At 38.5% G+C, this 16,561-nt stretch overlaps 1 protein-coding gene across 1 annotated transcript in view; it reads left to right on the top strand.

The window, feature by feature from the left end:
* TENM1 (teneurin transmembrane protein 1) overlaps positions 1-16,561 on the top strand; it is a 352,331-nt gene that overhangs the window by 57,927 nt on the left and 277,843 nt on the right. The window contains exon 3 of the mRNA XM_057538278.1: positions 1,283-1,435. Within this exon, the coding sequence (XP_057394261.1) occupies positions 1,283-1,435 (153 nt within the window). The remainder of the gene's footprint in view (positions 1-1,282; positions 1,436-16,561) is intronic.

Genomic DNA, 16,561 nt, shown 5'->3' with positions numbered 1-16,561 from the left:
TCGATCCCTGGTCTGGGAAGATCCCACATGCCGTGGAGCAACTAAGCCCGTGCACCACAACTATTGAGCCTGCACTCTAGAGCCCCCGATCCACAACTACTGAGCCTGCGCACCACAACTACTGAAGCCTGGGCGCCTAGAGCCTGTGCTCCGCAACAAGAGAAGCCACCGCAGTGAGAAGCCCACACACCGCAACTAAGAGTAGCCCCCGCTCACCGCAACTAGAGAAAGCCCCCGTGCAGCAACAAAGACCCAACACAGCCAAAAATAAATAAATTAAATAAATAAATTTTTTAAAAAAAGATTGACTTAAAAAATAAAGTGTATGAGAGTGTCCATTTTCCTGCATGCCGATCAACACTGAGTATTTTTTAATCCTATGATAGCAATTTTTTTTAAATAAATTTATTTATTTATTTATTTTTGGCTGCGTTGGGTCTTCGTTGCTGCACGCAGGCTTTCTCTAGTTGCGGCGAGCGGGGACTACTCTTCGTTGCGGTGCGGAGGCTTCTCACTGCGGTGGCTTCTCTTGTTGTGGAGCACAGGCTCTAGGCACACGGGCTTCAGTAGCTGTGGCTCGCGGGCTCTACAGTGCAGGCTCAGTAGTTGTGGCTCACGGGCTTAGTTGCTCCGCAGCATGTGGGATCTTCCCGGACCAGGGATCGAACCCGTGTGCTCTGCATTGGCAGGCAGATTCTCAACCACTGCGCCACCAGGGAAGCCCGATGATAGCAATTTGAACCTGTATTACCTCAATCATTCTGTGTATTATCATTATTTTATACTTGTATTACTTCCAGCTCCTACCGTAATAGGCATCTAGATGTTAACATCTGCAGTAGCTATCATAGGACCTTATGCATACTAGGCACTCAGGAAATATTTGCTGAATTGAACTGAACGAGGGCCATAGAGAAGGTCTCTCATGTTCTCGCGATAGCCTGTCCACCATTACTCTGTGGTTTCCATGTGCAAACTAGAGTTACACGACTAAGGGAAATGGAAGAGGAAGGGGTCACAGCACTGAGGAGCAGAGTCCAATCCCACTGTAATTGCTTAACCAAAATTTCAATTTTTGCTATCACTGGGATAGCTTCAGCCTCAAAATTTTAAGCACTGTTTGGGAAAGTCGCTACATGTGTGATGTGGGTATCAACTCCAGGTTGCTTGGCCTAACTGAAAGAAAACCAGTCATGGCATTTTTGGGTGGAAAGGGACAGCTGGTTTAGAGACCTTTTTGGCAAGTCTGGAATAAGTTCATGTGTGGCTTGTTTTCTTGCAGCAGTACATTTGTTCGGCCTGACTTGGCAGTTGCAACCAGCTGAAGGACAGCTCTATGAAAATGGAGTTAGCAAGGGGAACAGAGGGACTGAATCCATGGATACCACTTACTCTCCAATTGGAGGAAAAGTTTCCGATAAATCAGAGAAAAAAGGTACAGTGATCAAAGTGATTGATTGATTATTGATTACTTTTCTTCTAATTTAGTCATTAGAACCAAACCTGGGATGGTTTCACTTCACATTAAATTTCATGATCACTCGAAAGAAATACTCTGCGTGGACAGAATAAATACATGTAAATGTCTTGTGAAAGCAGATTTTCCTTTCTCTAGTGCCTTGAATATAAACCAATTAAACTTTTCAAATATGTTGGCAATTTTGAAAATAGATAAATATTTACAGGATGGAGGTTTCAATACAATGGAAATTGCATTTCGCATATAGGTACCCTGAAGCAACGTGGGATTTTGATTAAGTTCTTTGTGTCCAAGCCCAGCATTTATATATAACACTTTACAAAGGGTATATGGAAATTTCTTCTGTTTATAATAAGAAAATGCCTTCTATGTGTAATACAAGGGCGAATGTTTATGTCAAAGTGGGGGAATATGAATTTTTTTCCTAGTTGGGAAACATGAATTCTTCCTAGTTGGGGAAAAGAAAAAAGCACTTTGAGTACTGAATTGTTAAATTTAACCAACATAAGCTTGAACTACCTGACATTTACAATAAATGTCACAGTACTGTACCAGCAGTCCCAACATTTTATTCATGTTGAATGATCTTAGTCTTAATATTCAAATATTGAAAATAACTGAAAATTTGTATTGTGATTTCTCTTGATATAAGATACAGTACAGAGGGCCTCAAGCCATGTAAAATATCGGAATGTCAATTCAAAAAGTAGAAATTGAGGGCTTCCCTGGTGGCGCAGTGGTTGAGAATCTGCCTGCCAATGCAGGGCACACGGGTTCGAGCCCTGGTCTGGGAAGATCCCACATGCCGCAGAGCAACTAGGCCCGTGAGCCACAATTACTGAGCCTGCGCATCTGGAGCTTGTGCTCCACAACAAGAGAGGCCGCGATAGTGAGAGGCCCGCGCACCGCGATGAAGAGTGGCCCCCGCTTGCCGCAACGGGAGGAAGCCCTCGCACAGAAACGAAGACCCAACACAGCCATAAATAAATAAATAAATAAATATAAAATAAATGTGATTTGAATAAAAAAAAATATTAAAAAAAAAAAAAAGTAGAAATTGAAAACAAAACGTATAGCCAGTACTATCCTACATATTTTTAGATTAAATATAAACAGATGAATGAATGAATGACCCAAACCCTACCCTTAAATTAAGAAGCTTATAATTTTATAGAGGTGGAAAATCAGTTTTGGTTCATTAGTTGAAAATAAGAGATTTTTATAGTTGTTTCGATTACTACTCTTGTGTTTTTAGTTCCTTCTGGGGAGTTATTTGTGGGTTTTGTTTTGTTTTATTTTTGTTTGCTTTTGAAAAAGGAACTTTGCTCTGGTCTATGCTTCAGTAAAAATTAATGCTTAGGGTTCAGGAAAACATTATGGTTTATTCCAGTTTTCAATTCACAGTGCAGTTTGCTTTATGTCCTTTAGAATTACTGTTTCTAGCCTGGGCTGAACTTTCCCAGCAATTTCATTGTTGCTGCTGAGAGGGGCTGGGGTTAGTGCAGGGGTCAGAAATGGCAGAGGAAAGGGTCTGAATACACTTGGACTTGGACATTTTCTCCCTTACCTTCTCTCCTGCTATTTGATTCCTTTATATCTGCAAGTACAAGAGCCACCATTTGATATCATATGCTTAGGGATTTTTTTTGCCAGTCACACTGAAAATCATGAATTATCTGTTTGATGAAAATGAAGCATACAAGACAACAGAAGGTCATCACATAGTTGTCATCAGAGCATATTCATTTTTTAATTCTAATTCAGATTTCTAGAATTCCTTTCCAAAAAATAGTTTGATGATGATGGCTAAATTGTATTAAACAGTTACCATGTGCCAAGAGTTACTCCAGACACTAAACATGTATTTATATCATGAAAGTAATGCTATGGTCTTCATTTTCCAAATGAGAAATAGAAGCACAGAGAGTTTAAGTCATTTGCCCAAGGTCTCAGAGCTAGAAACTTGTGGTCTGATTCCAGAGACTTGTCTCTTAACTTCTGCATTATACTGAAATCCACACATGAAACATATATGAGAACCACAAAAGACATTTTACACCCTGAAAACAAAGCCCCAGTGTCTATTCATGATAGATTTTAGGTAAATTCTGTATTTTAATGTGTTGTGACAAGTTTCATAAATGGAAACTGTTTTTAAGTTTCTGCTCAATTACAACAACAAGCAGGCCAAACCAGTTTCTTTATTAAGAAAAATCATTAAAGGTTGATGCCATATATACCAAATTGTTATCTTAAACTGACTTTTTATGGAAGTCTGGACAAAACGTTAACAATAGCTGCACATCATAGTTCTGTTATATTAGGTCTTTACTGTGTATTACTTACCAAGTAAAAACATAGCTCCTCTTTTATAAAGTCCTGTGTATACTAAACCAAACCTTGCAGAAGATGTAATATACTATAAGGATATTTTCAAATGGTCACGTATATCCTTTTACAATTTTCTAGACATCACACAACCCCATAAATACAGTTCTAAACTCGAAAACCAGGTAGTTCTTTTTACACTGTTTTCTTTACTCTCCTAGAGGGTTGAACAGTGTAGCACTGTAGTTAAGAGCCTGGACTCTGGAGTCAGGTTTGGCTTTGAATACTGACTTTGTCATTTGCTGACACTCCAACCTCAGGCAGTTAATTGACACAGCCTTGCTGAACCAGTGTCCTCACCTGCAACATACGGATGATAATATAGTACCTGTCGCATAGAGTGGTTGTAAGGAGTTAGTGAGACAATGGATGTAAAGCATATAGCACAGTGCCAAGCACATTGTTTAATTTAGCAAAATAATTATTATTGGGTCAGATGATTGGAAAATTACCTTGTATTGACATCCTATTAGATACTATAGATCCTGCTTTCAAACTGACATCAACTTTTTTATGAATGATGGCCTTCTTAGGATTTAGATGTTTTCCCTCTTTAAAGTTTGATTTCTCTTTACTTACCAATTTAACATCTATTATTTTTAAATTATCATCACTTTCATCATCAAAGGCATGGATAAGTAGAATGGCACTTTAAAAATAATCAAATTCTACTGGAATTGGTTCCCCATTAACAGTAGCTATATGTATCTGCTTCTCATTAGGAGATTAAAGAATTTTCTTACCACTTAATTTTCAAAATGAAAGAAAAAAAGAATATTTGCTTATATATATTTAGTCTGCTAAAATTTTCTTTTTAAAATTTATTTGAATAATTTAAATTTAACTTCAAAAAGAAGACATAAGTCACAACCATATGTCAGAATCTACCAGAAAAATCAGTTAACAATTGTTCACTAATGTAGAATTGAAAGTATTGTACTAAAACAGGCCCTACTACCTTAGAAGCTTACAAACTAGTCATAACTCACTCTTTCTCTTTAACTTGTAAATATTATGTAACAGCTGGTTTAAACAGAGCAGGGGATATGAACAAATGAAAGACTTGTTCCTAGACCTGAGTCATGTAAGGTCCATAAATTGAACTGAAAATAATTACAGTGTAATTTATCAACCAGTGTAGAATGTTAAAATCTTAAAGATTATCGAATCCAATATCATTTTTTAAAGATGAAGAAACTGAGGTCCAGAGGGGTCAAGAACACACAGAGAACTGGGACTAGAACCAAGGACTCCTGGTTCCACCTCTTCTGTTTTCTCATCTGTTATTGTAATAATGTAACACAATCTAAACATGTAAATTCCTAAAGAGGTTTTCTAAGGGGGAATCAAAGACAGAAACTGAGCTGGTAAGAAGATTAATTTTATTCAGGCTATTGCAATAGGGAGAGCACCCCAGGTTCAAAGATCGGTTTTGCCTAAGGCTTTTATAGGAGGAGTACATGAGCTACAAGCGAGATGATTTACAGTTGGAATTGTTTTGTACTCAGGGCAAATCTCAGTGAGTCAGATGAACAGGAAATGTTTTCTCTGTGTCTAGCTAGTTGAAGGGGAACAAACAGTTCTAAACTCCGATAATTATTTATGGAAGAACGGGAAATTGGAGGGTCTGTATCTGCTTTTTCAGCAGGTTCCAGCAAAAGGGGAAAGGTCTGTGTTTGGCCTTATCACAGGTAAACAAAGGAGTCATGTGCAATTCTTATGGGAGTCCTGAGAAAGAATGGACAGAGAGCCTTCTCTAATAAGTCATAGGGAAAAGGCTTTTCAGTTTGGTTATTTTTGTTTATTTATTTGTTTGTTTTGTGGTAAGCCACTTCCTAAATCATAAAAGGGTGGAAGGATATCTGAAAGCAAAAGGTTGGGGTAATCTCTTAACCAACTCTGTTTTCCAGGGGCATAGGGCTCAGGTAAAATCCAACATTGTCACTAACAATCTGAATGAGGAAGAAGTTTATTGGGTAGATGAGGGTACTGAATTCCTGCAGGTTGGATGCCCAGGAACAAAAAGGGTGGGTGGAGAGACAGAAAACTAAAGGACACTAAAGACAACTTTTATCTCCTTTACAATTTTTGCAAAAGGCTGGCCTTGGGAGGAAGTGACACTTCTTTTAAGTTCATCCTACAAAATCTATCTCGGCAAAGTTGAAGGAAAAAAAAGACATTTGCTAGTCAATGTCTGCTGAATATACGACCATGTAAACAACGTATAGCTGATTGATATGACACAATTTATAGCCTGTCGTGAAGATGCTTCAGCCAGGACCAAACTGTGACTATAGCTTCACCTATCTGGGCTCCAGTTTCTCCTCTGAAAAAAAAGGGAGTTGGCTTTGCAGGGAAGGAAAAATAATTTTCCCTTTACCCTTCAGGTTCTTGGCTGAGACCCCCTTGTAATAAAAAGAAAGATAAATAGGAGAAAAACAAGCAAGTTAAATAACATGTGCACCTCCTGTGTTCATGGGAGATACCCAGGAAAACTGAGCACCTCCCCGAAATGACCCAAGCCACCACCTTAGGTACCATCTCATCTGAAAACAAAAGATGTGAGGGGAGTCAGTTAAGGGAGGGTATCAGGAAAAGCACAGTAAATGGAGTATGGATGTTATGCAGATTTAAGTCATTTCCTTCTCCTTTGATCAGAGTTTCTAAAGATTGAGTTATCCTTCTCTTCCTGGTAGAGAGGGGGAGACACCCTTACAAATGGAGGTTTCCCTTATAAATCTTGCAAAGGGTAACTTTTAACTTGTAATTTTTAACTTGCTAAAGGGTCTCTTGCTAAAGGGTAACTCCTATTCACTTTTCAGATCTTTTCCTATGTCTGCTGTTTCGTAAAAATAATCAGCTCAAGATAATCCTTATGCCAAAGAGGCATATTTTGGGGTGGCAAATTCTGCTCCCCTTCAGCTTGCAACCCTTTGTGGGGGAGAGGTCATGGGAAGTGAAACACTTTTTGCAAATGAAATCTTACCTAGCAATTAGAAATATATAGCAGATAAGAGCCACCTTTCTCCAGGTAATGTGAGGGAGGGGAGCAGACTCCTGCCACCCCTCTCTTTTCCTTACCCTTGCCTTTCTTTTCCTCCATTCTCCTCCCAGCTGCTAAGGCTTTGACAAAGACGGGGTGATGCTCAGTAGGGCTAGCTTATGTCTAAGGTCCCTTCTAGCTGTATACAGTATGGATCAGTGAATTCGAATTATGCAGTTAACAAAGAACAATTAGCCATTCCAAGTAAAAGTTGCCCTGTTTTTGCAAAAGGGGATATACTCCTGGGAAGTGGTTGAAATGTGTGTCTGTAAAATTTGTAAACCGCGTTTTCCCATTTAAAGTACTTGCAGAGAATTCTGTTGTAATTCAAATAATTAATTCCCAGTTTTCTGCAGTATAAGTTTCGGTTTTTGACATGTATATAACAATAATCATATGCACTTAGAGAGCATTTACAGTTTCAGAATAATGTCTTTTATCCACATAACAGTTTTATGCTGTAGCAGCTATTGTTACCCTTGTTTTACAGTTGAAAAGGAGAACACAAGAAGGTTAAGTGACTTACCTTGCATAATAGACATAACTACAGGCAGAGCTGAGATTAGGATCCAATCTCTTTACTGTTATCTCAGCACCCTTTTTTGGGTCTTAGTTTTTAAAAAAATTCTTTTCTCAAGGCCAGTTGTTTAAGTAACAGCTGTCTTGATTAAAGATCTCAATGCTAATAGTCACATCCCTTCCCTAAGAATACTTTTTTTTTTTGCCATTTTCTGCACTGGTTTTTTTTTATTGATATTTTATTGTCCTTGTAATTCCTTTTAAGTCTTTTATTCTCCCACTACATACATTACCATATCTTCCCCATGTGGATAGTCATCTTTAGTTATACCCTTTCTAGTCCCACTACCAATACAAATAGTCACCATATCCACCATGTTTTATCAATTTTCTCTTGCTGTATCCTTAACATCTATCTTCTAAAACGTTCTGGTTGCCATCACTACTTAATTTCAGATGTATACTTAATCTTCTCACCTGTCTCCATACTGTTCTGCATTTTCTATTTAAAAAAAAATTTTTTGAACTATAGTTGATTTACAATATTATATTAATTTCAGGTGTACAGCATAGTGATTCAGTATTTTTACAGATTATACTCCATTAAAAGTTATTACGAGATAATGGCTATAACTCCCTGTGCTATACAATATATCTTTGTTGCTTATCTATTTTATACATAGTAGCTTGTATCTCTTAACCCCATATCCCTAATTTGCCACTTCCCTCTCCCCACTGGTAACCATTAGTTTTTTTACATCTGTTAATCTCCTTCTGTTTTGCATATACGTTCATTTGTATTATTTTTTACATTCCATATATAAGTGATATCATACAGTATTTGTCTTTGTCTGACTTATTTCACAAAGCATAATATTCTCTAGGCCTATCCGTGTTGCTGCAGCTTGCAGTATTTCATTCTTTATTATGGCTGAGTAATATTCCATTGTATATACATACCACATCTTCTTAAGCTAGTCATCTGTTGATGGGCACTAGGGTTCCTTCCATGTCTTGGCTATTGTAATAGAGCTGCTATGAACATTAGGGTGCATGTATCTTTTCATTTTTCCATTTGTATACCCAGGAGTTGGATTGCTGGATCACATGGTGGTTTAATTTTTAATTTTTTGAGGAAACTCCATACTATTTTCCACAGTGGGTGCATCAATTTACATTCCCACCAACAGTGTACAGGGATTCCCTTTGCTCCACATGCACTCCAACATTGATTATTTGTAGACTTTTTGATGATAGCCATTCTGACAGGTGTGAGGTGAGATCTCATTGTTGTTTTGATTTGCATTTCTCTAGTAATTAGCGATGTTGAGCATCTTTTCATGTGCCTGTTAGCCATCTGTATATCTTCTTTGGAAAAATGTCTGTTCAGGTCTTTTTCCCATTTTTTGATTGGGTTGTTTGTTTTTCTTTGATATTGAGTTGTAAGAGCTGTTTATATATTTTAGGTATTAACCTGTTGTTAGTCATATCATTTACAAATATTTTCTTCCATTCAATAGGCAGTCTTTTCATTTTGTCACTAGTTTCCTTTGCTGTGCAAAAGCTTTTAAGTTTGATTAGGTCCCACTTGTTTATTTTTGCTTTTATTTCTTTTCCCTTAGGAGACAGAGCCAAAAAAATATTGCTATGATTTATGTCAAAGAATGTTCTGCCTATGTTCTCTTCTAGGAGCTTTATGGTTTCAGGTATTACATTTAGGTCTTTAATCCATTTTGAGTTTATTTTTATATCTAACTTGTTTATTTTTGCTTTCATTTCTCTTCCCTTAGGAGACAGATCCAAAAAGATATTACTATGATTTATGTCAAAGAATGTTCTGCCTATGTTCTCTTCTAGGAGTTTTATGGTTTCAGGTATTACATTTAGGTCTTTAATCCATTTGGAGTTTATTTTTGTATATGGTGTGAGGAAATGTTCTGATCTCATTGTTTTACATGTGTCTGTCCAGTTTTCCTAGTACCACTTGTTGGAGAGACTGTCTTTTCTCCATTGTATATTCTTGCCTCCTTTGTCATAGATTAATTGACGATAGGTGCATGGGTTTTATTTCTGGGCTCTCTATTCTATTTCATTGATCGATGTGTCTGTTTTAGTGTCAGTACTGTGCTTTTTGATTACTGTAGCTTTGTATTATAGTATGAACTCTGGGAGTGTGATACCTCCAGCTTTGTTCTTTATCCTCAGGATTGCTTTGGCAATTCAGGGTCTTTTGTGGTTCCATATGAATTTTAGGATTATTTGTTCTGGTTCTGTGAAGAATGTCATGGGTATTTTCATAGGAATTGCATTAAATCTGTAGATGGCTCTAGGTAGTATGGACATTTTAACAATATTAATTCTTCTAATGCAAGAGCATGGGGTATCTTCCCATTTCTTTGTATCATCTTCAGTTTCCTTCATCAATGTTTATAGTTTTCAGAGTATAGGTCTTTCACCTCCTTGATTAAGTTTTTCCTAGATATTTTATTCCTTCTCTTTCTGATAGTTAATTATTATTATATAGAAAAGCAACAGATTTCTGTATATTAATCTTGTATTCTGCAACTTTGTGGAATTCATTTATTAGTTCAAATAGTTTTTCGGTGGAGACTTTAGGGTTTTCTATATAAAGTATCATGTTATCTGCAAAGAGTGACAGTTTTAATTCTTCCTTTCCAATTTGGATGCCTTTTATTTCTTTTTCTTGTCTGATTTTTGTGGCTAGAACTTCCAATACTATGTTAAATAGAAGTGGTGAGAGTGGCCATCCTTGTCTTGCTCCTGAATTTAGAGGAAACGCTTTCAGTTTTACACCCTTGAGTATGATGTTAGCTGTGGGTTTGTCATAAATGGCCTTTATTATATTGAGATTTGTTCCCTCTATACCCACTTTGATGATAGTTTTTATCAATGGATGTTAAATTTTTGTCAGCTGCTTTTTCTGTGTCTATTGAGATGATCATGTGATTTCTATTTCTATTCTTCCTTTTGTCAATGTTGTGTATCACATTGATTGATTTGTGAATTTTGAAGCATCCTTGTGTCCTTGGCATAATTCCAACTTGATCATGGTGTCTGATTCTTTTTGTGTATTGTTGGATTTGGTTTGCTAATATTTTGTTGAGGATTTTTGCATCTATATTCATCAGAGATATTGGCCTGTAATTTTCTTTTTTTGTCATGTCTTTGTCTGGTTTTGGTATCTGGGTAATGGTGGCTTTGTAGAATGAATTTGGGAGTGTTCCATCCTCTTCAATTTTTTTTTGAATAGTTTGAGGATAGGTATTAGTTCTTCTTTATATGTTTTATAGAATTCCCCTGTGAAGCTGTCTGGTCCTAGACTTCTGTTTGCTGGGAGTTTTTTTATTACAGCTTCAATTTCACTACTAGTGGTCGCTGTGTTCATATTGTCCATTTCTTTTTGATTCTGTCTTGGCAGATTATATCTTTTAAAAAATGTGTCCATTTCTTCTAGGTTGTCCAATTTGTTGGCATACAGAAGGGTCTTGTTTTTTTAATCCAACCAGCCACCTCATGTCTTTTGATCAGAGCATTTAGTCCATTGACGCTTAAAGTAATTATTGATAGGTATGTACTTATTGCCATTTTATTACTTGTTGTCCTTCTATTCTAAATGACAAACTTGCTAGGTAAAGTATCTCAGGTGGCAGGTTTTTCCCTTTCAGGACTTTGAATATATTATGCCACTCCCTTCTGGCCTGCACAGTTTCTGCAGAGAAATCAGCTAGTAGCCTTATGGGGATTCCCTTGTATGTGAATCTTTGTTTTTCTCTTGCTGCCTTTAGGATTCTCTCTTTATCTTTAACTTTTGGCATTTTAATTATGATATTTCTTGCTGTGGCTCTGTTTGGGCTCATCTTGTTTGGGACCCTCTGTGCTTCCTGTACCTGGATATCTGTTTCCTTCTTCAGGTTTGTGAAATTTTTAGCCATAATTTCCTCAGATACATTTTTGATCCCCTTCTCTCTCTAGTCTCCATTTGGAACCCCTATAGTGCAAATGTTGGAATGCTTGATGTTATCTTAGAGATCTCTTAAGTTGCTTTCATTTTTTTTAAAATTTGTTTTTCTTTCTGCTGTTCTGATTGGGTGATTTCCATTATTCTATCTTCCAGACCACTTATGCGTTCTTCTCTATCACTTAGTCTGCTATTCATTCATTCTAATACGTTTTTTTGTTTCAGCTTTTGATTATTCATTTCTGATTGGGCTAGTTCCTTGTTAAAATGTTCATTGTTTAGATCAATTCTTTTCCATAATTCAGTTAACATTTTTATACCAATGTTTTGAATTCTTTATCTGATAAACTATTATCTGATACTTTGTTTATTTCTGTTTCATTATTCATTTTTTCAGGACTTTTCTCTTGCTCTTTCAGTTGAAAGTAGTTCCTCTGCATTTTCATTTTGCTTAACTTTCTCCATCTGTATGAATTTAGGTGAAACAGTTACCTATTGTGGTCTTGAAGGAGTGTTCTTATGTGGGAGCAGCCCCATACAGACTGCTTGTGCCCAGCACCTTTGATGGGAGGACTGGATTTGACGTGGATGCAAATCACATCTTTCCTCAGGGTGTGCTGGCAGCTCTCACCTTGGTAGGGTGTGGGGCTGGAAATGGAGGAACTAGAGCTGCTCAGGGTGTGAGGTGGGACTTCCTCTCTGCTCAGTGGTTATCACCGCCCTGTCAGGGGCAGGGTCTAATCAAGTTGCTGGAGCAGAAGCCCCAAGGGTTTGACTCGAGCTGGCTCTGTTTCAAGTGTGTGATTTTCACTCTCCCCACACTGAGACCTTTGCCACAGACGAGGGGAGTGCTGAAATAAGTGGGGCCCATGTGCAGACAGAGGTCTGATGCACTGCCTGTGTAGGTGTCTGAGGCTCCACTCAGATGCAGCCTCGGGTGCGAGACCCCTTCGTTTCTCGCAGTTGATCACTGCCCACTGCCTCCACCACCCCTGCCCCCTTGTGGAACTGCTCCACAGGTCTGGCGGGACCCGCTTGGACTCTGCGTGTATCAAGTAGTGAGCTGCAGTAGAGCAGCTGCCGTCAGAGATTTGGGCTGCTTCTGAGGCGCTGCCTGAGTAAGTGTCCACAATAGCTCCGCCCCCGCACTGGATTACCTCTGCGGCCCATGATCTAATCTTTTCCTAGGTCATATCAGCCCCAGATCCAGTGCCGTGCTATGGCGTGGAGTGAGCGGGGCCAGAGCGTTCACTCAGCTCAGGCTGTGGTGCCTGGCATGGTGGTCTCAGGAAACCCAGCAACTGCTGGGACAGACCTCTTTCTGCCCTGCGTGAGGGCAAGTCGGTAAGCCCAGGCTTCTCACAAGCAGAGTCCAGGCTTCACCAGACTTTCTATCTGATCCAGCGGTCCTCCAGACAGCTAAGGGGGCTTGTCTTCTCCACATAGTACCCATGGACTGAGACGTCCAGTCTGTGGCTCGGCCTGCTCACTCCCAGGGCCGGTATCCGCCTATGTGATATCCCTTTTCCTCCAATTCCCCTGCCAGGTGCACAGGTCCCAAGCCGAGACTTTTCTTTCTGTCCTACCCGATTATGTGTGTATCTTTCTTACAACCTTGGTTGTACAGGAGTCCTTCTAACCAGTTTCCATTTAGTTTTCAGTGAGGATTGTTCCACATGTAGATGTATTTTTGATATGTTGGTAGGGGGATGTGAGCTCCACGTCCTCTTACTCTGCCATCTGTATCTCCCTCCTCTCCCTAAGAGTACTTTGCAAATCTTACATTTCACACTAAAGATCTAGGTTCCCCAAGCACTCCCTCCTCCTCAAAGGAGAACACATACACTTGCACACACGCAAGTACCCTTGGGAATTGAAAATTAAACAACAGCACAAAATGCACCTTTCTGACCTCCTTTCCTTGTAGACTTAGCTGAAGAGGGGTGTGTGTGTGTGTGTGTGTGTGTGTGTGTGTGTTGCTTGTTTTTTGGCTTTGTTTTGTTTTCTTTCCACCTACGGCATAGTTACATTTGGAGGCAATTTATGCTATAACAGTTGTGGGCCCTGAATAACAGGTTGAATTCTAAATTTACTTACAGTTTCACTGATATTTATTTCACAGACCCAGTCAGTAAGTGAAGATTCATTTTGTGGTACCAAAGTAAAAAACTGCAACAACCCCACTCAGGTAATCATTGTGCATTCAGATGGAACACAGTCCTGCATTATAATTCTGTGGTTCTTCAATATTCGTCCATAGGACTTGTGGATATTAAAATGCACTCAGTTGCCCTTTGAGTCAGCCCATAGTTTCAGTCAATATCTTTTACTTAGAGGATATTAGAGCCTAGAATATTGTTGTAGAATTGTGAATAGTTCATATAAGCACAACAAACCACATGAATAAAATAGTAGTAATGCACTAACAAAGACAACAGTGTTGGGAGCATAACATTATTAGTTTTAAAGATTGATGGCAAATTACAGTAAATGTTTCCTATAATGCTATATAGATGTTTCTCTAACACAAGGTTTCACGGGGCCCAGCTAGAGAGCTGCAGCTTGTTTTCAACTATATTAAATCACTTTATCAATATACCTCAGTTTTAACAAAAGCTTTTCTAAAGTATACTGGAGGCGTGACTTCTAAAAAGATTTATGAAAAGGGTTCACTATGCTAAAAGGCCAACTTATTTACAGTATAAAAAATTCATGTTAAATGTTCTTGGCCATATATGTTTTACGTTTCATTCTTGTTTCATTTTAATCCTCGTTTTCCTTTTTTTTAAACTTTTTTTTTAAACATACCTTTCCTGTGATGCCTATGAAATATGTCTGCCTTTTGGTCCCTCTACCCCAATAGTCTACATCTGACAGAGGCACTAAATGGTATGCTATAGAATGACATATTTATCCTCCTGGAGTAGTCCTTTGAAAGCTAGGGGATCTTCCCATAACATGTTTATAACGTCTTAGTTTTTTGAAAGAAGCAGTCCATTGTAGAAATTTATCAGCCATGTGTATATCTAATCCTGTTGGAGTGTCCAGTTATATCTTTTAGCCTGTATTATTTTTGGAGGAAGTTCAAACACTTACTAGCTTTTTCGTGAAGTCAAGGTAACTCTAGTATGTAAAATTTACTTTTGAAAATAAAGTGCTAAAGTTCCAGGATCTAACGCACAAGTCTGCATTTTTTCCTATGCATAACTTTGGCAATCCCATAGATAATAATCACAAATCCTTTCTTAGCCTTTGCTTTTCTAATACTAAGAGTCTTTGGTTTTACTTCTGTACTCTACTTGTAGCTCCTATGCTCCCTTAGTCATTTTAGTTTCCTTTTCCTATTTCCATTTTATATCCTACCAAAGGTGTCTTCACCGGGACTGTACACGGATACCATCTTGCCATTGCCAGTGGTTCAGTGAGAGGGAAGAATACATGTAAAAAGTTGAATTGTCTGAGATTCTTGACCACCTCAAACCCCCCATTAAAATAATATCAAGGGAAGAAAAATGAAATCTTAGTATTCAGAAACATAGAATAGAAGCTCATGATTTTTAATGCTATTTTGAGCCAAGGTGCTATTTTAACTGTAGTAAGTACTGTGGAAAGTTAACAAATGAAGCAGAAGACATAGCTTTTGCCCTTGAGAAAGTTCCTATTAAATAGTAGAGCTGGAAGAAACATGCATACATACACACACAGTGCAAAATAACATGCAACCAACTGTTGTACAGAAATAGAAATAAGATGGTTAGGTGACTAAGAGGCTTAAAAGAAAGAAGATGAAAAGATGATTGTTATTATAGAAGTAGCTTGAGCTGAGCCTTGAGAAACAAGAAAAATCAATCCTAGTTGACCTTAAAGAGCGCATGTGTAGGAGACTGGAATGATAGGGTGGTAAGGGGGAAATGCAGGTGGTAATAGCCTACGTGGTAAATGAATAATGAAGCAATAGAGGCAGCAGATGGAGACAGTTTGGCAAGGAAAGGAAGGAGATAAATAGTTTGATAACGAGATGAAGGGGCAGTTGTTTCATTTTATTCCTTTTTTTTATTAAAGAAGAGAGACGTGTGGTTGTTTGAATATACAGAATAAGAAACCAATAGAGAGGGAGACATTGAGGGTGCTAGTAAGAAAGGAGATGGTAAAGGGACAAAGTCTCTCAGGAGGAGAGAAGGGGAGGGAGGAGCCTCAGAGAGAAACTGACACCAATTGTGTGGCACACTGTGTATGAGAGAGACTGATATTGTGGAAATAAGAGGTAGGAGTTCAAAAAGAGGACACAATACGTTCAATAGATGTTACCATCTATTATGATTACTATTAGTATTATTATTCTCTGTAATGAGTTTTATTTGTGAAGAAAAGTTTTAATTTTTTAAAAATTTATTTATTTTTGGCTGCGTTGGGTCTTTGTTGCTGCGCGCGGGCTTTCTCTAGTTGCGGTGAGCAGGGACTACTCTTCATTGTGGTGCGCGGGCTTCTCATTGCGGTGGCTTCTCTTGTTGCGGAGCACAGGCTCTAGCCACGCGGGCTTCAGTAGTTGCAGCACACGGGCTCAGTAGTTGTGGCACGCGGGCTCTAGCGCACAGGCTCAGTAGTTGTGGCACACGGGCTTAGTTGCTCTGCAGCATGTGAGATCTTCCCAGACCAGGGCTCGAACCCGTGTGCCCTGCACTGGCAGGCGGATTCTTAACCACTGCACCACCAGGGAAGTCGCAAAGTTTTAATTTGATATAATTATAGATTTTCTGGATTCTCAAAATGTATCAAAATCTGTAGCAATATGACAACCCATGAGAACTGGTGCCTATGCTGGCTGCTTCTCTTTCCCAAGACCTGGCACAAGAAGATATATAACCCCCTTATTACTCTCAGCTATGGGATAGGAGGGTCATAATATAATTGCCTTTATTAAATGCCTGGTAGGTAGATGTCAAGAATTTAGACAGACGTGACTGTCCTGTCCTCTGGGAACTTATATTCTAAGATACAAAGGGGGAAGCTACAGAAAATGAGCCATGACCTGCCCTCCGGCCACTATCCCAAAGTCCAGAAGGATGTGATCATAGTAACCTACGTATAACAAACATCTAACATTTTATAAAATAGAGAAAATAGGCGTCCCTGCTGTGAACTACCAATTACA

The sequence above is a fragment of the Balaenoptera acutorostrata genome, chromosome X (assembly GCF_949987535.1).
Source record: "Balaenoptera acutorostrata chromosome X, mBalAcu1.1, whole genome shotgun sequence".
Lineage (NCBI taxonomy): Eukaryota > Metazoa > Chordata > Mammalia > Artiodactyla > Balaenopteridae > Balaenoptera > Balaenoptera acutorostrata.
The sequence above is the reverse complement of the archived record's forward strand: the minus strand, read 5'-3'. Positions and strand labels throughout refer to the sequence as shown.